This window comes from Vanessa atalanta, chromosome 15 (genome assembly GCF_905147765.1).
Source record: "Vanessa atalanta chromosome 15, ilVanAtal1.2, whole genome shotgun sequence".
Classification (NCBI taxonomy): Eukaryota; Metazoa; Arthropoda; class Insecta; order Lepidoptera; family Nymphalidae; genus Vanessa; species Vanessa atalanta.
The window spans coordinates 7,957,426-7,983,482 of record NC_061885.1 but is presented as its reverse complement, the minus strand read 5'-3'; the positions used below and the strand labels follow the sequence as shown (position 1 = coordinate 7,983,482).

The 26,057-nt window shown below is 31.7% G+C and overlaps 2 protein-coding genes across 2 annotated transcripts; one reads left to right on the top strand and one right to left on the bottom strand.

Annotated features, from left to right (window-relative positions):
• The first annotated feature begins 6,470 nt into the window (after positions 1-6,470).
• LOC125069548 (multiple C2 and transmembrane domain-containing protein-like) lies at positions 6,471-15,190 on the top strand. The gene is made up of 14 exons (XM_047679069.1): positions 6,471-6,907; positions 6,999-7,161; positions 7,325-7,470; positions 7,547-7,690; positions 7,897-8,086; positions 8,210-8,388; positions 8,521-8,722; positions 9,466-9,611; positions 10,446-10,579; positions 10,677-10,720; positions 11,071-11,180; positions 11,257-11,366; positions 11,758-11,855; positions 15,140-15,190. The coding sequence occupies exons 1-14, from the start codon at positions 6,471-6,473 to the stop codon at positions 15,188-15,190; spliced, it is 2,154 nt and encodes a 717-aa protein (XP_047535025.1).
• A 2,242-nt stretch (positions 15,191-17,432) lies between these two features.
• On the bottom strand, positions 17,433-22,194 carry LOC125069409 (cysteine sulfinic acid decarboxylase). Its single transcript, XM_047678899.1, has 4 exons — positions 21,797-22,194; positions 20,807-21,097; positions 18,873-19,240; positions 17,433-18,645 (listed from the first exon to the last, which is right to left on the bottom strand). The coding sequence occupies exons 1-4, from the start codon at positions 22,058-22,060 to the stop codon at positions 18,042-18,044; spliced, it is 1,527 nt and encodes a 508-aa protein (XP_047534855.1). The 5' UTR covers positions 22,061-22,194; the 3' UTR covers positions 17,433-18,041.
• Positions 22,195-26,057: the final 3,863 nt, after the last annotated feature.

Here is a 26,057-nt window from a genome sequence, read left to right as displayed (position 1 = left end):
CTCCAGAGTACTTCGTACAAGCGTGTCATGCTGTTTCTTTTATCTTTTATTTTCCACTCTCTGTTGAATTTCACAACTATTTCAAAGTATCATTTAGCTACTCGAATTGTTTTGCATACGGAAAACATTTTCTCGAAACAAAAGGTAGCATGGAAACTATTTTAGGTACAAACTCCAGCCTTGTATCCAGCGGATTTGCAAAGAAATGGTTTCTCTGTGCAGTAGAATGGCATTAGAATATAATATGGGAATATGCAGATTGAACAAGGAAGCGTCACAATTGAACGAAACTACATTAGAATCCTTGACGAACTCACAATTATATCTTTGATACGTTTCTTGAAACCGTTGACCTTGACTGTGAGTTACAGTACAAAAACATACCTGTTTTGAGGTATTATTAGACCTCGTATTATTAATGAACTACGAAATGTAAGTGAAAAAAGACTTCGAAATTACAAGTTTAAAAAAAGCGTGAGGTAATGCTGGTAGACTACAGTATCGTACAACAGAATATTTTTTTAATTACCTCTACCTAATAACTAAGGTTAATTATGTACAATTGTTATTTTCAATTTGGATAAATGTATACAAATCTTAGTCCGTGTACAAAATTATATAAAGAAAGATCTTTCTATTTTTTATACATTAATTCAAAATATATTATGTTTGGGGTTTTCGTTTAAGATGTTTTCATTATTGCAATCCACATTTGAGTAGCGTTGTAGAGTAAGCTCCAAAACTTCTCGTCAATAGGGAAGTCTTAGAACAGCAGTGGTACATTAACAGAGTTAATTTACTTAACTCTTATCATGGGAAATGTCCCTTATGCTTATGGGTTAGATAATAAAAATATTGGGGTACATTAGCAGCCCGTAAATGTCCCACTGCTGGGATAAAGGCCTCTTCTCCCTTTGAGGAGAAGGTTTGGAGCATATTCCACCACGCTGCTCCAATGCGGGTTGGCGGAATACACATGTGGCAGAATTTCGTTGAAATTAGACACATGCAGGTTTCCTCACGATGTTTTCCTTCACCGCTGAGCACGAGATGAATTATAAACACAAATTAAGCACATGAAATTTCAGTGGTGCCTGCCTGGGTTTGAACCCGAAATCATCGGTTAAGATGCACGCGTTCTAACCACTGGGCCATCTCGGCTTGGGGTACTCTGGCAGTAAATTCTTAGTAACCACTCGGCTTCAGAAGTTAACTTCGGTTACACCCAATGCCCCAGAATGCATGTAAAAGTGATCCACCTTAACTCTCTAAACTTGATAGTCTAATGTCAAGTAAAGGTATGTAAGAGATACACTGCTGGCCTAAAGTCTCCTCTTTTGAGAGGAATGTTTTGAGCTGATTCCGCCACGCTACTCCAAAACGCAGGTGTGCACATGCAGTTTTCATCGCGATGTTTTCCTTCACTGCCCAGCACGAGATGAATTTTAAGCAGAAATTAAACACACGAAAATTCAGATGTGCTTGACTAATATGAACCCGCAATCATTTGGGCTGAACTCTTGTATATCTTGATAATCTTGTTGAACTATCGCCTCATTGACAGTAAGATTAAAGACTGTATCTAAGTGGACACACAATTGTCGACTCTGATATCTTCTATGTAATTCGCTGGTCACCGTTAAGAATAGAATAAGGTACTTCAACGTTGGGTTCTTTAGAATAAAATGCGCATTCATTACTGAATCTACATTTTTGAAGTGATAACTTCTTCTGGGAGGGTAAATCGCTTCGTTACGTAACGCGTTACGGCTCCAATGTCTGGCTTTCCTTTCAATTACGCATAAGGCAACGGTAGGCAGGCAATAATTATACTATTATGTACATACACAAAATTGTAATGTACATATCAAGAATTGTAAGCAAGAATAAATAAATTCATTAAAGTCTTTATTAAATACTCAATATGATAGAATCTAAATATAAGTTTTGCACAAATATAAGATAGACAATGTTGAGATGTAAAAAAAACCTAAATGTTCGTCGTGGGCGCAAGACAGTAAAGAGAACTTAAACTAATCTAAGTTGAACTATTTAATATTGATTACTTGAATTTTATGTATATTTAATATGATAATGTAAGAAAAGGTTATTTATTAATAAAATCTTTTGATTTTATTAATAAATACATTTAGTTTTTTTTTTACTTCTCAACATTGTCTATCTTATATTTGTGCCAAACTTATATTTAGATTTTATCATATTGAGTATTTAATAAAGACTTTAATAGAACTAAACTTAGTCACAAGACGTTACTCCACTAACAAAATAATCTACTAATCGGGATAAAACTCTTAGTGGAAACCCAAAGACGGAGTTCGTCGGATCAGAATGAATACAAAACTTTGTGGAAACTTCAGACTAGTGTACAAGTTTGCCACCAGATTTCAAATTAAATTTTATTAATGTATAATAATCTAGTTATCTAGATCATGACTAAAAGGAAAAGACTTAATCAAATAATATAAAATTTTAACAAAAAAACCGACTTCGACGTTCGTCTTCCGATTATTGGGATATACATTGGGACCCAAGACATCAAAATATTGATTCAAATTTGTTTATAAATTATGGAATCCTGAGGTAAGATACTTAAAAAAATGGATTGATAACCTTCTTTTTTTTAAATCAGTTAAAAATAAATAAAGTTTAGAATAAAAGAAATAAATAATTAATATCTCTTCAAAAATAAATGGAATATATATATTTTTTTTCAGAAAATTATTTTTCTTACACGACTTGTCATCGCCGTGCCTTGTCAAGGAACATAATATCTCAGTCACCGTTTAAATATCGAATCAAAATACAGCAAAACGAAGTGTATGAATTTCGTCTGCGCAGGTATATATTTGGTATAGGTGATTTTGCACAAAGCCCTATCAAAAAATATATTTGGGTACACTTAAGTTAGGTTAGATTTTTTTTAAAGAGGAAGACATTTTCTGGGATTCAGTTATAAGAACCATTGTCTCACAAAAGATTGAGCTCTCTTCAAAACAAATATCTTACAGATAGAGGCTTCGTTAACACAAATTATGGCGCCGAAAGACATTATTATCTAAAATAAACAATGATATTCGACAAAATCTTACGTACGAAGTACGTTGGCACTGGTCAGAATCAATACTCGCATTTGAAAAATCGTTTTGATATATCTATATAACATTATCATACGACTACATTAACGAACTAAGAGCAAAAACAGCAAGCTATAACTGGCTGACGTGGAACAAGTCTCATAATTTGCGGGTGACGTGATAAACTATGGTGCTACTTGCATAGGACGGCCATAAATTCACCTGAACACTGATGCCTTCCTGCATTTGAGACTTTTTCCGCTACCAAAGCGTTTTCTAGATTGCATTCTTGTAAAGTAGCTCGTAAGGGCATGTATGTGCCAGCGAAATAAATTTTATACTCGACTGCTCTCCGAAAATATTGAAAATATGACTGATAATTTTAGGAGTATATTTTTGGTTTGGAAATTTAAATACTTTTATATGAGAAATAGTTATTTTAACAAATTCATAATTTCGATAAAATTTTATCAAGACTTTGCAAATTAAATTAGGTATACATTTGAAGGTGTTCTGATTATGTTTTCGTATTTTATTTTTTGTATTATTATATTTTTCCTTTGTTGAAATAAAATTTGAATAGATACTAAATAACCTAAAACAGAGTTAAAAATAATAATCTGACGTTATAATAATTTTTGGTTTACACTTTATACTACATTTAATTTTAGTATTAGACTTGCAGTGGCTTTCCTTGCATTATCTATCTTTTTTGGAGAACAGCAATTTATTTTAATTTTATGCTGTAACCTTTCAAATAAAAAAGGAAATTATTTAAACCAGCTTACAGTAGGCGAAGATCTCAACTAATATATTATATACAGAGCGACTGAAAAATCCTCTTATACCAATCTTAGGGGCGGATTTTTTATCAGAGGAACATGAAAAATAAAGGCGAATTAATATCCTGCTCTTGGGAGGCAGACAAAAAGAGTAGCTAGTGACATTTTGTCTCAGCTTAACAGACGATTGGAACCATTGGTATTATAACATTTAATTTATAATGTAATATGACTATTCATAAGTGCATTTAATATCCTAATTCAATCTATCAATCGATAATGTCCAAATTTTACATTAAGAATTAGCTTGAAAAGCGAAAACTTAATGCATAGTTGTTTAGCTCCACAAAATATTTTCGTTTAAATCTATGGGCACCCTCGGGGGTAAGATATAAGACTCATATACCGTGATAGAAAAAGCATGATCCTTTATTCCCCTTCTCGGCCGCCGCTCTTTACTATGTGTGCGCGTTGTTGTTGTTGTGTGTGTGTGGCAAGTATACTTCGTATAATAATAACAAAATTAAGCAATTTTATTCAACATTTATCAGTATCAATTGCTAGTACAAATGATGACTCACATTGTAAGAACTTCGTTCCACTTTGATATTATCATAAACGAGTGCCTACACATTATTTTTAAATTATGATATCAAAATTTAGCAAGATTGCGAATTAAGCGGTTTACTTGTTGGTAGGACTTTGCGCGAGTCCGTCTGGGTTGGTAGGTACAACTCGTCACAAATTCTAATAAGTATTTAGTAGATATTGTTTAATTCCGATTTGAAAGGTACATGCCATCTTAGATTCCAAGGTTGGAGGCGTATTGACGATGTTAACATCGACGTTCTTAACATGCCATGTCTATGTGACGGTGGACTTACCGGGCACGGTTGCTTCAGTAGGTATCTGCACCATATAGCAAGGCGGGAGGTGAGCCCCTCCTGTCACAGGTGCGGCGCTCCTTCGGGCACGACGCGTCACAGCCTGATTGAATGTGCCGCATCGGGGCCTCAGCGCCATTCCCTGGAGACCATTGTAGGCGGAGACAGGTAAACGCCATCAACAGAGAGCGGTGCTGATAGTCTCGTTCTGTGAAAACGACATACTAACATGTCACAGAATGAGGCCGCGAAGCGGGAGCGTGAGAACAGTGCTGCTGACCCGCTTCGCCGAAGACCGAAGAAATGACGTCTGCGCTATCCTTCCGCTATAAATGTCGCTGGGGCTAAGGGGTCTCTGTACCCTGAGAACCCCTAGCATTTGAAGGCCACAGAGGTGGGCTTACCGTCGGGACGACACGGTAGTATGCGCAAGTGATCCCCAAAAAAAAAGGACAGAATGGGTATTGCTGGTTTTTTAGCGGGTATTCCGGCGCTTTCATCGCCGGCGAGCCCCACATACCCCCACATCATGTGAGGAAACGCGTTAAAGCATACTTCTAGACAACGCCGTAACATTTGCAAGTCTGCATACCTATTTTAAGTAAAATTAAAAAATCTTAAAGTTAAATGTTTTTAACTAACAATTGTATTGTACACGATAAAACTAATAGTCTAGATAGTATTTGGTTTTCTCGTGCTGAAAACATAAAATTTGATGCAATTAGAAACAATATTTACGTTACATTTTGATATAATGTTAATTTTGTATCGATCTGGTATATTCAGCTAAAAATATCAATTGAAGGTAAAACAAAGTGATAACTTTGCTTAAATCACAATTGGATTATGACACTAAGTAGCCAGATATATTTTAAAAAAAATTATCACAACCAGGGGATTCCTGGGCTACAAAACACTTCAACAAATTCATTAACTCTTATCAGTAACAAAAATGATAAATATAATACTATAATTGCCACCCAAGTTTATTAGTACAACTGTCATTGCTCAGATGCTTAGAAATATACGTCCGATGGTCCTAAATTAATATAAATTTAAGTAACAATTACTGGACTTTATAATATTAAAAAATATTGATCGGTTTATAAAGTATTTATTATATTCTTGATAAATTCAGAACAGATGAAATCTCAGAAAAGTTAAAATGTCAGTGTACATACAAAGATATCCATTTTCCAAATCAACGCAAAAACAAAGAAATTATATTATTGACAAATCTTATCAACATTATCTAAAATCTCTACTATATTACACAAATTTATGACATTCGAAATATCGAATACCGACATAAGTACATATAATATATAATTATTAGATAAAAATAAGATATATACAATAAAATAATTATTTATTATTCATTATAATACAACGAAAAAAGTAAGTACGATCAACAAAACTATATATTTAAACAAAGTTTACAAGCGAATAATATTTTATTAAATCATATATTTATTTGTTTCTTTTTTAGTTTAATGTATTTACCAAAAATGCTGGGTCTAGGAGTTTGCAGAAATCCAATTTGATGGTTTAATATAAAGGATTACAAATTCAAAATAATCAATAGCGAAAACATGTGATAAGATACGAGTAAAGATAGTAAGTAATCGATATTGTGAAGTAAAGTTAGCATTTCCTTCTCGATAACAGCTATGTTCAGTTACACGTACTGTATTAAGACATAAAGTAAAATGGAAAATGAACAAAAAACTGAAAGGGTCACTAAAAAGCACATCGCTAAGCTACATGAAAAAATACAGCACAAATATGAAGAAATGCAAAGGAAGCTAGAAAAATCAAAATCTATAGATTTTTTGACAAATCTCGATGATGATTACAAATTTCAAAGTCAAAAGAAATTTGTGAGTGTTAGTGATTTAAGTAATGTTGATCAAGTGCATAAATTTGACAATAGTGTAAGTGTAAATCGTTCAATTTTTTACGTAGAAACGAATGTTTTCCAAGAAAAACAAAAAGATGCCACCTTCGAAGAAATATTATACAAAGAAGCAACCGTTACAGAATCTGATTCCATGACAAAAACATGTGATAAAATCGACTGTGAGTATGAAAACGACGTTGAAAATGATTTTTTCAATAAAGATTTTTTTAAAACAAGCCTTGAATCGTAAGTTGAATATTTTTTTTACCTACATACAATAAAAGGTAAGCGATTTATTTTTCAATAATATTAATATTTATAAAATATAATTCTGAAGGTTGAATGAAGTTTCAAAAGAAAGCGATGAGTCTTCTGAGCTTACGCCACCTCCTAAATCTATCCGTGATAGAATAGAATGTAGGCTAAAAAAGCGACAAACTGAAGAAAAAGAAAAGAAGAGTAAGAATAGAAGAAAGGAATCTCTTGAAAAGGTTGACAAAGTGAGTCCGTTTTTTGATATGTATTCAAATTGTATAAGCCGCGATTTCAATTAACCTTAAACAATAATTGCATTCAAAATTAAAACAAGTAAAATAATTACAATTATACATTTTATACTTACAATAATCAATGTTGTCATGTAGATATTAAGTATTTTTGCAGTACATTTTATCCAACACATCTAAACATCGAATGATAAAATTATTTAAAAAAAATAAAATAGCGACGGTCAGCATTGCATTGATTGAAGTTACAGGCTTAGAAGAAGTGGTGGACGAAAAGGCACGCGTCTTGTCATTTAAATTCAGGTATATAGCACAATAATAGTACCTGATTCAGACATTAACATTTTTATATATTTTTTTAATAAATAAATTGTTTTAGGTTAGGTACAGAAAAACGTAAATGCAAATTAGTTAAAAGTGTCGATACGAAAGTGAAATTTCAAGAGTTATTTAATTTAAGTATGTATGACGATGAAAACGTTTTAGAAATAACTTTATGGGATAAAGACACTTTTATGGGCAGGTAAAATTTAAACAATTATTAACATGAAGTCCTTAAATATATACAAATATGAATTAAAAATAATTACTGTACAAATCTTGACCGCGTGGAATGGTGGCAAGAATGCTAGCAACATTTCCCTGTTGAATTTTAAATTTATAGTAGATAATTAAACCATATTTAAAATTGTTTACATCAAAACGGCGAACATTCTTTTTATGTTTCAGGTGTATTTTAGACTTATCACAACTAGAGAAAGAAAGAACTCATAAAATGTTATTAAATTTAGAAGGAGAATTTAAACATATTCAAATATTTTTTCTTTTAACTATAAGTGGAACTACCTTTGGCAATACACTTTATGATGTTGACGAAAATGAAATTGAAATTAAAAAAAAAATATTGAAAAATAAATACGTAAGTTGGAATTACTATACACTCGAACAGTTAAATAATTCGCTTCTATTATAGACGAAAGAAAAAGCGAAATTCAGAAATAAGTATTAATTTATTTAAATTTTACAATTTTTTCTTTCGCAGGCTTGGTATCGTTTTTATGATCAATTTAATAACATTGGTGTCTTAACCGTAGTTATATACGGAGCTAAAGGTTTATCAGGTCAAGATTGTTATTGTGTCGTTCATTTAAATAATGAAAGAATACAAACGCAAACTGATTATAAAACAAACGACCCTAGTTGGATGAAAATAATATCAATGTATGATCTTCCTTTTATATATATATATATTTTTTAATATGACTTATGTAGTGGAGAGTGATACTTCAGAAGTCTTTATGGAATAGAGATAGTTCTATGGTCAGGCAAAACTTAAATTGTATATTATTTCAGTATGGTAACTGATATCACTTCAATTCTAGAAGTCTCAGTTTTCGATGAGAAAAAATCTGAAGAAATTGGTAAAATTTCAATACCATTGCTTAGTATAAGACCTGGAAAGAAATGGTACGCACTCAAAGATAGCACACTCAAAGAAAAAGCGAAAGGCAATAACGCAAGAATTTTACTAGAAATGAATATAATTTGGAACTTCGTAAGTATATTTATATATTTTTTTTTAATATAAGAATTTATAACATTAAGTGCTTGCTTAAAAATACTGTATAAATTTTGACTGCATGGAAATAATTAATTAATTTAAATAAATTAATTATTATATACGGAGCGAAAGGTTTATCAGGACAAGATTGTTATTGTGTCATTCATTTAAATAATAAAAGTTAAATAATTAATTGATTTAGATAAGGTTTCCTAGAAGTAAAGTACCTACACATATGATGTAATAGAATAAATAAATAGATAACATTAAACGCAAAGACCCGTTATTGGTCTTAATCTTATTGATCTACATCTACAAGATTATGTTACACGATAAGTTTAACCAAATATCACATTACAGTCAAACTTAATAGAACTCTCACATCATTAAAACGAGATACTTGAATCTCATCAAGAAAATTACCCACTTGTGAAATTGATAACGCAGGAATGCAAAGCTAAATATAATCATTCATTGAATTCATAATATTAATTTATTATCGTTAACAGACACGGTGTTAGGTACTCTAAACTATCACGGTAGTATGCGTAAGCGATCCCGTGGCGGCCGCCGAAAGACGGAGAGGGTATCGCTGGTTTTTTAGTGGGTAAGACCCCCCCCCACTTTCCATCATGTGGGGAAAGCGCGTAACGCGTTTTTCCAGCGAGACAAATAAAGAATGGTACTCTAAACTATGCTATTGCAACAATACAGTGGCATCAATCTTTTTTTTTAAGATAAAAGCTGCAGCTCGTGTCATAAATCCGAAGGAAATAAACTATTTATTGACAGACGAAAAATTGGATAGGCATCTATTCGCAAGGAATTTATCGAGGGCTAAAGTTGTTTCTGCGTGGATCGTATATGCTTTTAATATTATGAAGTAAGTTTTTTTATCTTTACCCTTTTTTACAGTTTACAGTAACAACGAATTAAGACATATAATAATTTCCTGAATATTTTATAGATATTGTATTTAGTTAGAACCATTAAACTATCGATTAGAAATTTAACAGAGTGATAGAAATTCTTCGCCTATAATATATTTTTTTTGTTGTGCCAAACATTGTGTTTTAATTGTAATTTCTGCTAGAGGAATTTATACATTAAAGGTTAACTGATATAATCTAATTAATTAATAATAGATTTATTTCGGTACAATAATGTGTAATACCTAATGGCATAAGAAATACCATTATGAAATGATTCTTTAATTTCAAACATCGGAAATATCTGAAACTTTAATTTCTTATGAAAAAGCATTTTTTACATCACATTACATTAGCAGCCTGTAAATTTCCCACTGCTGGGCTAAGGCCTCCTCTCCCTTTGAGGAGAAGATTTGGAGCATATTCCACCACGCTGCTCCAATGCGGGTTGGTGGAATACACATGAGGCAGAATTTCGTATAAATTAGACATATACACATTTCCATACGATGTTTTCATTCACTGCCGAGCACGAGATAAATTATAAACACAAATTAAGCACATGAAATTCATTGGTGCTTGCCTGGGCTTGAACACGAAATCATCGGTTAAGATACACGCGTTCTGACCACTGGGCCATCTCGACTCATGAAAAAGCATGGGGAACACAATATTACATTAGTGTCTTGTAGATTTATAATTAATGAAATCCTTACCATCGATCTCTTTAATAACCGTTAAGTAACAGCTCTAGTTCGGATCAGACTTCATGCCGATATTTATTTCAGAACTTGTTTCGCATGGGAATCAAGGAAAGCAAATACAATAGCATTATTAATATGGGTACCATTTTGTATATACGCCAAAATGTGGATGTTACCTCTGTTGCTATTAATTCCATTTATTTGGTATAAGCCCGATGGTAAGCTACAATTACTTTTTAATTTAAATGTATAAAACGATTACTTATTGATTCATAAACAACTATGCAAATCATTCACGAGATCTTTCTTTAACAGGTACTGGGAAGACTGGGTTGCAAGTTTATTCGAAGAATGACAAGGTAGTTGATTCGTAATAAGATGTGTAGTGACTTTTTTGTTCACATTTATAAATTAATTTCAATTATTCTTGTCCATGTCATCAAACAATCGTTCCATATTTTTATTATACATCTTCCAATCTTATAATTATCAACTAAACCTAAATATTCTAAAGATTGCATTGCTTTTACATTATTTAATTAAAATGTTTTGTAAACATTTTACATTCGTATTAAATTGAGAAAATAAGGTTATGATTTTATTTATAACAGCATAAAACTTGTTATATATTAAAAATGCGATAAGTTTTAAATTAATGCAAATGGCACGTGCCGGACCTAAATTTTAAAACGGTTTTAAATATTTTTAGGACGACAAGAACGTATCCTTGAGACAAAAAATAAACAGTCTCCAAGAAATTCTTATTTCAATACAAAGTATAATAGGAAAATTCGCAAGTACAGGAGAAAGTATTAAAAAGTAAGCCTTAAATTTTTTTTCAATGTAACAACCATATTAAAGTCCTTTTTTAATGAAGTTTTTTTTTTCTTTTCAGTTTGTTCAACTTCACCGTACCCTTTGTTAGTGTTTTGGCAATCTTTTTTATTATATTAATAGCATTTGTAATGTACTTGATACCGTTTAATTACATCTGCATAATATGGGGTAAGCAATTTCATCTTAATTCATTTATTAGAGCTAACTCTTCCTAATTACAATAACCATTTGAATTAATAACGTATTTTAATTTTATTGTTTAATTGTCTTGCGCAATGTCACAAAAAAAATATCCACACTGGCCTTTACCTTACGTAACCGTCTGTAAATGCTGGAGGATTCTGTAACAGTCTATAAATCCCACTGCTGGAGCTAATCTAAGCAGCGTAGTGAAATGAGCTCCTCTCCAGATGAGCATCATCATTTTGATGCGGGTTAGATATACATACATATGATAGATTTTTGTCTGACACATGCATGTTTGACCTCTATTATTTCCCGAGAGACTAATACCTACGTCTTAATCGGACCGGACTCATATTTTCTTTTTTAATTTTAGGAATTCATAAATTTACAAAAAAAATATTAATGCCAAATAGAATACCGCATAATGAAATGCTTGATTTGTTGTCTAGAGTTCCTGATGATGAAACTTTGGTAAGCTAAATTTAATTTTTTACGTAAATTAATAACAGTCCTATAAGAATATGTTCCCATAGTCCTAATCAAAATTAAACGTAGTATTTTAAAGGTCCTGTCTATATCGTTACTAGTATTTGTATGCATTATGCTTGCGCGATCTAAATATATTTGACAACCTCCGTGGTCGAGTAGTGTGTACACTGGTTTTCATGGGTACGCCACACCGAAGTCCCGGGATCGATTCCCGGCCGAGTCGATGTAGAAAAAGTTAATTAGTTTTCTGTATTATCTTGGGTCTTGGTGTATGTGGTACCATCGTTACTTACATTGGGATCAGAGTAATGTACGTGATGTTATGTATATAATATATTTATGCACTATATATTCTAATGTATATTCGGGGACTACCCGTGATAATATCTTCTTCTTATTTTGACGTTTGACTAATTTGCACTTGCCATGGCTAAGCGCGTTCCTACGAGCACGGCTTGCAATTTACCCCAATTAAATTTTTTTGCAAATGTCATGATATCAGTCGATTTTGAATCGATATTGTTGATTCTTTTTTTGATATATATATTGTGAGTTCTCTCCAAAACAAAAGTTTCGTTTAGAAAACAAGCAGATATGTCACATGACACAATATATTCTATGTTAAAGGTTTCATTTATTATACAAAGCGTTATATATGGTTACCAATACATATCTATATTAATAATTTCGTGCAGGTCTACAATAGATCCGATCTAAACCTGTCCATAATTATAGATCATAGCAAATAATTATGTTTTAGTCGACAACGTGTATTTGCAAATTCGCATAATTGCGATATTTCTATAAAATTCAGTGACATGACAGTTCAACGAGCAGCCATGTTTGACGTTTACGGGTGCGTTCAGAAAGTGTGTTCCAAATAATAATTTCGTGCATGTACGTAGGTAGACTCGGTGGGCATTCATCCACAATAAATTATAGATGAACGTTTATGAAAAAGTTATGTGTTATATAAAAAATAAGTATAAACCGTATTTGTTTAGTTTTATTTATTTTACCCAAGCCAAGCCGGGTTTTCATCTATGTTAAAAATTAAATAATGATAACGAAGGTCTAGGGTTTTTTTAATTTTTTTATTAACTCTTTAATGCACTTTATAAAATAAAAATAATAAGAAAATAAACTGTTGACCGTCAAAAAGAGTTAATTGTTAATAACGTAATTTTATCAGTTTCCTGTTCCGACGACATATACACTTGTGAGCATATATTCCGTATATATTATAAACTTAGAGTTAGTAGTATAGTGTTCAATAAGAGATATTTGTTTTACTCATGGAGAAACTCTCAGTAGCAGTCCGGAGTATAAAAATTTTCAGATTTTCCACTTCCGTGCTCTCCGTGTTTAGATATAATAACAATGGTTGAATGAATCTTGAACGTCGATAGTTTTTCTTGAGAAAAAATATTAAATGTTTGCGTAGACTAGATATTTCATAGAGTAATTAAAATTTTTGAAGAGCTTTACAATCACGTCTAGCCACTGGCGGACGCGTAACAAATTATATTAATATATTATTTACTTATTTATTATTACATTTCTGATTGATAAAAATTGCAATGAAATTATTATATATGTACCGTAATAAATGAAAGTCACGCTAGACGGGTGCCAACCCTCAACATTGGCAGTAACATCCGAATTCTCAGTAATTTTCCAACCACATTGGTACAAACAGCTGCTCTAATGACCAAAGGTCATTAAAGTGTAGCGGTTTGCAATCACAAGTATTTCAGTAGTTTTCGACAGGATTACAAGGGCTACCTTATAATCACTAAATACGCGGTCTATTTGATTAGAATATTTAGATATATACTTTAGGTTAATGATCATTTTATATTTATTACTTAAATTCGTAACAGATTTTAAATTCAGCGCGCATGTGACGGCGGTCTAAATTATTGATCTTGAAAATAACCTTTATTTCGCTCAAATAAATCATAGATAACACATAAACAAAAATGTAACTAATGATAAATTAAGAATACACAGGAAATAGACTCGATAATATTTTATTATTAAAAATTAAAAACCCAATAATTTTTATATGTGCCCGACAGGGTTTGAATCCAGAGCCTCGAGTTCTGTGGTTTTATATCTAGCACTGCACCAACGAAGTAGTCAAAACATCACCTAATAGAAACTGAGAGATACACTACGTAGTTCTTTTTATGTAGTATGTTGGCGGACGGACGAATGGTCTACCTGATAGTTAGTGGTTGCCATTGGCATTGTTATAAATATCCGGTTGCGCCATCAACCTTGGGACATAGAGATGTTATATTCCTCGTGTCAAATCGGAACTCGCCAATATTAGTCTATTGAATAATTAACAAAAACATGCTAACATACGTTGTTGGAAATATACATACCTGTTTACCTAAACTTTTCTCCGAATGATAATAATGAATTACGACTTATGAGCTGTTTTAGTTGAACATCTCTAAAGCTAGACCATCCTAGGCCTTATAAGTATGACGGAAAAACGGCTTTCAAAAACAAGAATTTTAAGTGCCTAAAAATTTCATTCAGACATCAACGAGTCCGTCGACCCCGCGGCTGATGTTGTATTATTATTTATATAGTTTTTTGTGAAATGTTAAATGTTTATTTAATACCTGATTTATTGCAATATCTTTCAAAATAAAAAAAAAAAAAAGCTGTTAAATAAATACTACCGAATCCATCCTATATTTGACTAATATAATATACTGTATTTTTTAGTGGCACTGATATAAGTCCTATATATTATTTCAAGCTATGTAATATAATAACAAAAATATATAATATATTCGATTAAGAAACTTCAACCTCCACAATCAGTTTTCGTTCATTTACTCTAAGCATCCGTGTTTGGTTGAGAAAAACTCTAACTCCATTTTCTCCGTAAAAAAATTTTACGGAGAAAATAGAGTGAGATAAGCGTTCCGTTTCATCGGATATGAGTGACTCTAAGAAAGATATGATCGATGGTAAAAACCGAATATGACATAAAAAAAAGTTAACTCATATTATTTATTTATATAAAAAATAGTTTTGCTTTCATTTTACTATATTAGTGCATTTAATTTAAACATCTACCTACATTCTTAAAATTATTATTTATGAAATGTGTATTTGATATTTAATAAAAACTTTGTTTAATTTAATAATTGAAAAATCTCACTCATATCTCATTAAAAATATATTTAAGAAACGTTATTTGTTATTAAAATCCGTACATTTAAAAATGTCTCTACTTTCAGATGGAATGCGAAGAATTACCTTTAGGTGATATTTCAGAAGACGACTATTAAAATGATCTGAATTATTTATTATAGAAAATATTATGAATAATATTAATTGTAACTAAATTAAGTAATCTAAATTGATCAATGTCTTGTTATCGTTTAATATAGATTGTTGTTTTTATGACTCATACTGTTATATAAAAATACTGTAAGTATTATCTTGCTTTGTAAATGGATAAATGTTTTTTTTTTTTTTTATGTGATTAAATATGTGATAGGATTTGTCTCTGTGTGCGTGTGGGAAATAAAATGTTCGATTTATCTTTGTTGTAATTCCTGCTTCCCTACATAGTACTATAGATACAAGCGGGTTTGTTTGTCGATTTTAATTTCGAGAAGATGCTCTTATACTATTCCATGTTATACAAGATGTTATCATACACATTCACTCTTAACGACTCTCTGACGGTCATCATTCATTCACAGCTCCTCAAGTGATTACTCATTTCTAGACCGAATACCAATATTCAACATTGGATTCGCTTACATAGAATTATTTTGTACTTACGTTTCATTTTTTTTTTTATATGTGTCACTTTTTGAAAAAACACAATGAACGAAAAAGGAATGGTCAGAAATCTTTAAGTAAATCACTTTGTGTAATACTAGTGACGGCGACTTCGCTCGCATTTTAGGATCAGTCGTCAGGAGTTTGTCAAAAAAGCGGCCTACGTCCTTTCTTGGAGTTCAAGCTTTCTTCATGCTAAATTTCATTAAATTTAATGGCCGTGAAAAAAAACAGATACAATGTTTTGTGTGTATGTAATATGTGTGTGTGTGTGTGTGTGTTTTATTTTATTTTCATGGTAATAACTTTCTTTTTTTTCAAGAAAGACTAGATTTATTTAAACTAAATACTTCTAACATCAAATAGCATATTAATTCACATATAACCATTACAAGAATAGATAACATTAAGTGCTTAAATATATATACAGATATGAATTAAAAATAGTTACTGTATATATCTTGATCGCGTGGAATGGTGGCAAGAATGTTAGCAGCACTTCCCCGTTGAATCGCAATTCCGATCCTCTGGGCTAAAAACGAACCAGCCCTCCTGTCACCAGTGGAGGCAATAAGGCGAGGTGTTATACTTTTGATGAAGCTTTTTGCTTTTTTGGTAATAGCTTTAAATGTTGAGCCCCTTATAAAACAATTTAAACACAATCAAGAAGTCTGACTGACTTGTTTTTTGAAACATGAAAATTCACTTGTTTACCTGGATTTCAATCTTCAATCATTGATTCAGATCACGTGTTCTAAATGTCGACGTGAACTGTCTGCGGGCGAATCCGGTTTAATTAGTGCTAGTTAGCAATATTATATTTTTGTAAACGGACACCAGTTTTAGATACAATGAGCAAATCCTTGAAGCAATCGGTTTTCAAAGTAAAAGGCAACTTGTCATAGTTTGATTATTGCGAGTTGGATAGGTAGGAAATATGGCGTGGAGAACAGGAAAACCTAGATTCCTATACTTTGTTATACACAAAAAGACTGGACAAAAAATCAATTTGCCTTCACTTAAAACCCGATTGCCTTTACAGTTTTTATACATTTTAATGAAACCTTTTCCGTGACATTACTTGTGAAAAAAAAAAAGAGTTCATACACATTTGGGTTTTGACTAGACATTGCATCGTATAAATAATAACTATTCAAAATTATGCTGACCCGCTTTAATTTAATAACCGTTGATGTAATTACATCAAAATTCATAAATCAACTGAGACTTTGATCAATTGTACGTCATCACTGATAAATGATGACGTCAATACACTCGTGGCTAATTACTGTTCATAAAGGATCTATGTGTTTGCCTTCATCGATTTCACAGTAGCATTTGATATATTACATCTATGCAGGTCCGTCTGGGTAAGAACCAACCGCTCATCAGATATTCTACAGCGAAACAGCAATACCTAATATTGTTGTGTTCCAGTTTAAAGGGTGAGTGTCCCAGTGTAACTACAGGCGCATACTTACCATCCGATTAAGTTGAAACTTTGGCGAGATGTTCTGCATAAGACTGCGCAGTATCCTAGCTTAAAAAAAAAGATTTATCTATACCCTCATTTCATCATAATATATTAATATACCTACTTCATTAATTATATTCCACGAACATAAACTAAAATGTCATATATAAAACCTTATTTTATTGAAATAAATACATTTATTAGAATATAACAAAAACATTTATAGGCATGATTTAATAAATTATTAACTTATTCTTAAAAGTCGGTTGACATGCGTCGAAATAAAATTAAGTTCAAGTTTAGAACTATTTACTTAATGGTCAATATTAAATTTAATTCTATAGCAATGATCGTATGACATTAAAATTATACTTCTACATAAATAGCTCGCTTTTAACCTACTTAGCAAAAGTACTTATTGGTCATTCGCTTTTATCGTGTTTAACGGTTTTATAGAAGTTTAAATTACGCAGCAACTACCACTAACAGCAGATTTAACTTAATCTTCTATCAACTATCTTTCATTACTGTAAGTTTTTCTATTAAATGATTAACTTAGAATAAATATATCATTTAAAATATGCATGAATATTGCACAGATTAAAAATCGCAGATGAAAATACAATTAAAACTTTTAATTTTGTACTTTAATGTAATCTTACGAATGTGAATATATTAACAGACAATTTTCGCAATAAATATGTTTTAATATCATATTATACACTAATTGATATAATGCAAGATATGGTAATTTTATTTTTACAAATTAAAAAAAAAAAAAACATTTATAAATATAAATCACAGGCTAAATGATGAAATAACATTACACGTTGGATAATGCAAGATTATTCAAACATTGTTTATATCTAAGTAATCTAGACGACTATATCCGATCCTAGGCGTTCGAACTCGTTAGCGAAGTAGACCATATCCTTGTGATCAAGCGCTGAGTTTTGAAAAACTATGCGGAAAAAATTCACGAGATCACCTTGTGGTTGATACGTGACCATCATACTCCCTTCTTTTATCATTCGTTCTTTTATTTTCGGTGCGACCTTATGCAACCTTTCATTGTAGGTTGGGTCGTTTTCACAACCTCGAAGACACTTAGGAACGTACCAGAACATGATATTAGTACACTCTGGCTTCTCGAGAACGAGCCGAAAGCCCTCTCTGTGTTTAATATGCTCAAGGAAGAATTTAGCATTATCGAATAGTTTGTCGATATGTTTCTCAAAACCTTCGGTACCTTTCGCCTTCCACATAAACCAGAATTTCAAAACGTCAGCTCTTCGTCCGCACTGAATATGTTTGTCGCCAGTGTCATATGAAGTATCGTAAAATTTATCTTTTTGGAAGAGATATTTTGCATTGGATGAGTGTCCTTCTTCGAGAACTCGTTTGTGTTTTGTCAGAAAAGTGGAGCATTGTTGTGGTGCAGCTAACAGCTTGTGTGGATTCCATGTAACAGAATCCGCCCTTATATAGAAAAAAAAGATGTATTAGAATGTTTCTTTTTATAATAAGTAAATAAAAAAGTAATATCTCTGAACGGGCAACTTCCTTCTGGGCAAAGACCCCTCCTCCCGAGGGAAGGTATAGCGCTTATTTCTTAGGACTCCAATACTCCAATACAGTTCTGTTTTTATTTCAATTAAAGTAAAATGCATTTTATTTAAGTAATAAAATTGATATGAAATACTTACAATTCAATACCATTTAAAAGATGTCTATGTTTTTTCGACATCAGAGCACCCCCTCCCCAAGCCGCGTCTACGTGCAACCAAAGACTGTACTTCTTGCACAGATTAGCCACAGGCACTATTGGATCAAAGGCTCCAAACACAGTTGTACCAGACGTGACAGTGACCATAAACGGCGTAGAACCGTTTTCAATTGTTTCGTTGATTTTCTTTTCCAAATCTTCCACGTCCATTTTACCCAATTCGTCGGATTTTATCGCAATACAGTTGTCGTTACCGATACCCATAAAGGCGGCCATTTTTCTCGTTGAATAATGAGCAAGCTCAGACGTGAAGATCACTAAATTCGGTACTGCGTAAACACCTTTGCTCTGAAAACATTTTTATTTATATTGTTAAAATCATTTATAAAAAGGAAACAATATTCTCATCTCACTTGACGTGATTGCTTTATTAACATAAAAATGTCTTTACTGTAGACGGAAGACACTTGTTGTAATTCTTGAAGCAGCTGTATTTTTTTTTTAATATAAAATGCAACAAAGGTGTAAACTTGCTGAGGATTTTAATGGATATATTATTATGCAACTATTTCCTCAACTTGTTGAAAGGTAATAATCAATATATGATTAACAATATCACTATCTGTTAATGAACATTTAATTCAATTAAAATTGAAAAATAAGAATAAATAAAAACGTTTTCAGTCTGTAATCATTTACTCAGGCCTCCTAAAGGCTAAAGCCTCCTTTCTTTTTGAGGAGAGGATTGAAGCTCATAAACGGTGTGATGAATGCCCATGTGGCAATATCATGAGATACATGTGTACGTAACAAATGTTCCTTCACGTGACAAATTATAAAAACAAGTCGTACATGTTTTCATGCACGATTTGTTTTGAAGCAGTATGGCTTGCCTGGGTTTGAACCCGCAATCTACGATTCGCAATATACTAAATATTACCGTGTCCTTTTCCATCTCGACTCTAATAAAAATAATTAAATTAGTAAATCACAATTATGATTGTGTCTAAATGAGGCAATTTATAACTTTTTTTTATTAAATTTAATGACATATTCAAACCAAGGTCTGCATGGCATGCGATAAACGAATAATAACCAGAAATCGAGGTTAAGGTGATCTCCGAATGCTTCCTTCAAAACAATCTAAGATAAAAACCTAGTTTATAGCTAAATAAGTTTATTACATGAATAAAAAACGCAACGGACCATAATGAACTGTTGCGAAGGACAACAGTAATTGCTTGTTGCACATTTTTAAGTAATGATTGTATCTCGATAGAATTATCGTAATATTAAGGCTATACCGTACAATTCTATTAACATACTGCTCATAATAAAACATTTATTTTTCTAAATTATTAAGTGTTTTCTTAAAATAAAATGTTCAAAACTATACCATTAGGCGAGGTTATTTGTAATGCTTAGACGAACAAAAAACTACTTAACCAATATATATGAAATGTATTTAAAAATATACTAGTTTCCGAGAAGGTTTTAGTGCAAAATATTATTATAATATTAAAGTATGCTATGCTTCGCAGCGTCGCTTTAAATTTAGACAATTGACGTATGAATTTCGAGTCCTAAATACCTATATTGATAATATTGAAGTTTTAAAATGTTGGAATAATTCTTCGCTGCTAATATATCTACAACACCGGATGCGGTATTATACGATTTATATTTAATCTGTAATTGTTTTCATTGCAAATCAATTTCAAGCCACTTCCGGACTTCCGAGTAATTTGTGATTATGTACACGTATTCATAATCAATGCAATATTAACAAATAAATTATATGTTGTTGTTATTTTTAATTTGAAAAACATTATAAAACAAAAAAAAAGTATAAAAACAACGATTGCATTTTAGCTAGATATAAACAAATTTTACATAACTAAAATAAATACTAACCTTGGTTTCTGGATAGAAATGGTATCGGGCACAACTTATAGCATATCCGTTAGCTATAGAACCGCCTGGACAAAAGATCCCATCACCTTCCCCATTCCATCCAACGATCGCTCTCATCTCTCGTAAAACCTCTTCCTCCATAAGGGTAAAAACCGGAGCAACTTCGAAAGTATATACGCTAGGATTGAGAGCATCAGTCAACCACTGGCCAATAAGACCGTAAGGATCAACGGATGAGAAAAGCTGGTTGACGAAGTATGGGTGCGCTGTGTTAACAGAATAGCGGGCGACCTGGAAAATAGATTAGTTTTTAATATTTACAAAGTTTTTAAAAATGTACTTGTCTAGCTTAGAAACAATAATATCTTGAGTGTAAACACCATATTGGATATTCAGTTTTCAATAGTGAAAACGTTATCTATAGAAAGCTGAACTATCATATCGTTTAATTCATAAAAATATTTTGTTGGGTATTTGAACTATATACATGAAGTTGACTATCATCTTTACAGCCAGTTATTTTAATTTCTTATTCTATGTTAACTTTTTAATATATATACATTATACATACATACAAATAAAAATAATCAAAAATATTATTTATGAGTTTCTTACTAACACCGAATTCTATTTTAAATATTAATAATAGTGATGTGCTTAAAATAATAACCGGAACCTTAGTCTTAAAATAATTGTAGCACGGACATTGTCAACAGCCTATATACTTTTCACAAAATTAACTTACCTAGAATTAATAAGTATTCGGCGTTTTCCTTCAAGATCGACAATCAATGTACAAAAAATGTCAAGAATATAATTATACATTCTAAGAAAATACTACGTCATATCTTGTAAAGCAATTATAAAAACAAACCCACAGTTTAATTAATGTACATAAACATTCAACTTGACGATTTACCTCAAACAAGACGTCAATAGATTAAAAAAGATTGAATACATATTTAGGAAAACATAATTTCCAATACTTACATCAGCCATGAATGCCAGGAGCTCGTCATGAGTCGCAGGTCCATCCCGAGGCTTCAAATCTATAGCCTTCTTGATATCTTCAGGAGCTGCCCACTCCACAACCTTCGAACTCCTAGAAGCTCTGCCGAAAACTACTCGCTCCACCAACAGATCAACCGCCCGTCTAAAAAAATCTTCATGTTTCGATCTCTCTGGGAGACTTTGGAATAGTATCGTGTTTTCTCTCTCATCCCCCGTTACAATAATGTTAGAATCGGCAGGCATTTTATAAATTTATTTAAATTACAATCGTGTAAACTTTACCATTGAATTATAATAAACTTTTATGCTCTATATCTATTTGGCGGTTGCGGGCGGCCGCTGCCATCAGTAGTGCAATTTTGGCCCGTCGCTCAGCGCGTAGCCTTCTTAAATACTTCACGTCAGCGTCAATTCACTTTGTAAGGTTATGCTTTTATTGTTAGTTTAAATTATAAGCAAATCAAATAATTGATATTGCACATTTAGAGGGTGAGATTGAAAGGCAGTTACATAAAATTATTTAATAAACATTCATAAAGTCCTCACCGTAACACCATCGTTATAAAATATCTGATAATATCTGTTCGAAATTTAAATCTTATTGATCGTATTTCCATACGTCGTGAACCTACTAATATTATAAATGTGAAAGTTTGTATACTGCAATATTTATTACCCAATTCTGCAAAAAGGACTGGCCGGATTTGGATGAATTTTGGAAGGGAGATACATAGCTATCCCGTCTTGGAACATAGGCTACCTAGACCACCTCCTCATACTCTAAGATGAAAACGGGACATTTAAAAAAAACAATTACATAACAACTCATATCTAACATTTTAAAACACATTTCCAGAATATTGATACATCAATATATGTCAATGTATTTGTTTTAAAAATAATTCTATTTCTATTTTAAAAATTAATTATTTTTTTACATTATACACGCTCAACTGTGTAGTTAATCTAGATACCAGCTTATAAATTTATATCTGTGATCCTAGTTCGAACGCTTCAAAAATATAAGGGTTCCTGCAAAAATATATTGGTAGCAGACCAGAGTTAATTATACTCCCAATTTGAAAATCATTTAAGATGTTTGTACTATGCCTGATCAATTTCTCTAAAAGTTTTGATTAAAGTTAAAAAATATATTTATTACTATAATATATAGTTAGGGTATGTAAAACTAACGATTCAGTCGAACTTACTTTTTATAACAACATGTAATTTCCTAATAACACATGTCTTCAAGCACATGAAATCTTTCTAACACGTGAACCCGGAAAATTTAATCTTAGTAAAGGTAGATTTCTCTTACATAAATGTAAGTATTATTTTTGCCTTGAGAGCAACTTTTTTAATTATAATTAGTTGTTCTTTACAATCTACGCCAAAACTGACCTTTGTACATGATTAATCAACTGAGAACGACCATCACCCGAAATTAGATGCAATTAAAAAAAAATTAAGACATAATTCTAAATATAAAATATAAAGCACTTAAAAATATATAATTTGAATATGTAAAAGAGAAACATCTCGCAAATTCTAAATAATTATTATTTATATATTCTGTATCAAAAGTTGATTGCTTCTACGTATGTAAAATACATTATTTTGATTTCGTCATTAAACTAGCTAAATATTACCAATAACTTTAACGTAAAAAGCTATTTACATTGATAATTAAATATTTTATAATGTTCGCTTGACCGAATTTCGGCCACTAGCTAACTGCGCATGAGATACAATAAAATACAGATATTTGTTTGCAAACATGTTTCATGTAACATGGCAACACCTTCCTGACCAAAAACTTCAGACAGACAGAGAAATCGAATAAGTTTTAATGAATGTTTTGGGCACCTTAATCTTCGGATCGGAAGTCAAATTAATGTATTTATAAGTTAGCATCTAAGCCAACAAGACATGGACAAAAATAATAGAACGACACACACATCAGCTCTAGTAAGCTAGTAAATGTTTAAAGTTAAATTACGGAGGTGAGAATATGTTAAAAAGTAAAATAGTAAGTGTATGAAATATCTCGTCATAGTTCGTTTTTCGTTCATCTACGTTGTGCAAGTTGCGTAGGGAAAAATACTTTATTAAAACAATCAGTTATACCCATCATAACTCAACCCATATTACAAATCGAATCAGGTTATTTCCACAAAGTTTCTTTACAAAAAACCCATTCAATATAAACTAAATGATTCATTATGATAAATTGTATTTACAGGAAAATGTGGAATAATACGGAATGTAGAATATAAGCCTCAAAGAGTTCCTAAATAATCGTCTACAAACAGAAAACATGAAATACCGATAAAAAATGTTAATACCTATAGTCGATATATTTTATTTAAATAAGCTATTATACTCTCCGAAAACAAGAAGTTGTTTTAAGGCGAGTTTTGAGTCTGTATTTATGTTTTGGTTGTATGTATATATTTTTTATTGACGGTATAATTTTGTCTCAAATTCAACTTAAAAAATATTTTAAAAATGAAAATATATTAAAAAATATTTATTACATACCAGACAAACATCACATATTCGACTGTAAAACAGCAGTACTTAGTATTGTTGTATTCCTATTTATATGGTGACTTGGCCAATGTAAAGTTCCCAAGCTAGGCGCGCCGCCAATTGGCGATGTAAGAAATGTTTGATATTTCTCCACTTACCAGTTTACCTATTTGCTCGTTCGATTATTTACTTATTAAAAAAATGACTTGTCTCTTCGTGCCTGCTCCCTGAAGAGAGGCTGCGGGCTTCGAGCCTAGGGTCATTCGCAAGGTCTACTCTACTAATCAGAGAATTACCAAGCTACAAGGATGAGATGACTTAGTGGCGTGACCACCGTCTTGTCAGACCTTCACCATGGCAGCATGCTTAAGGTACACCGCGAGGACGTGTCATCCGGATCTTGAAATGAGTTACGTATCAAAAAATTTATTTTATTTATGGATAAGTAATTATAGTCACATAGCTTTTATATCGTGTCAAAAGAGTCAAAAGAAGCGGTTTGAGTATGCACAGGGCACTAATTCTACGTAATGCACAATGGACCGCCAAAACTACTAGAAATATAACTGAAAACTCTTCTTTACCCACTATACTCACCTTGCTCCCATCGATTACCATTTTTCTGCAATTTGAAATATATTTTACAGGAGATTCAAATTCGATGAAATTTGTCTGATTCGCTTCGGATCAAATAAATATCAACAGCTTGGAGCTGGTGCGGCTTGGTGGAATAACCTCAAAACCTTTTCGTCAAAAATGGATACTTTTACTTATTTTACTTTTTTTTATTAGAATGCTTCAAAAAAGACAAAAATAAGAACCGTTGACCGAGATATAGTAAAGACATAATTTACTATAATATCTATTAAATCTACACAGCACGTTGTGGTATCTACAAATTAAAAAAATACTATTAGATAGCAGGTATTTTTCAAGCTGCATCATCGACTCGGACATTTGCTTTTTTTTTCTAATATGTATAAAAATATTTTTATTCTTTTACATATGACCTTTATTATAAAGCTGAAGACGTTGTTTGTTTGAATAATATATTGGATCCACCAGGCCGATTTGAAAAATATTTTCATATGGGATAGTCTATTGAGAAATGTACTAGACTGGTACCTAGACTAGTTTTTTCCAGCCAATGAAGACTTAAGACAAATAAAAAACTTTGACATATAATTTAAGCACGTGTTTTGGATAATTATGTTACGTCCGTTTTGGGCAGTTAAAAAATTTTAGTAAAATATCTTTTAAACTTAAGAAAAAGAATATCAGGTAGTCAGGTAGGCCAAATAAGCCACCTGATGGTAACTGGTCACCACCATTGAACATGGAAGAAATATTAACAATTCCTTATACTACCAACGCGCCACCGACCTTGAGAGCTAATATGTTAAGGCCCTTGTGCCTGTAGTTACACTGGATTACTCACCCATCAAGCCAGAACGCAAATTTACTTAGTATGGCTGTTTTGAGGTAATATATTTAATGAGTTAATAGTACTCACCCAGCATGCTTAGCACCAAGTCCTACCACCAAGCATAAGTCTATCCGACAATATGTTGCATTGTATTGATGTAGAATAAAAATTGTCATTTGAAACAGCTTTGATCATCTGTCTACAAATTTACACTTTTATAAAATTAAATAATAATCAAAGACTCGGACATAAGTATTAAAAAAACACTCGAATAACAAT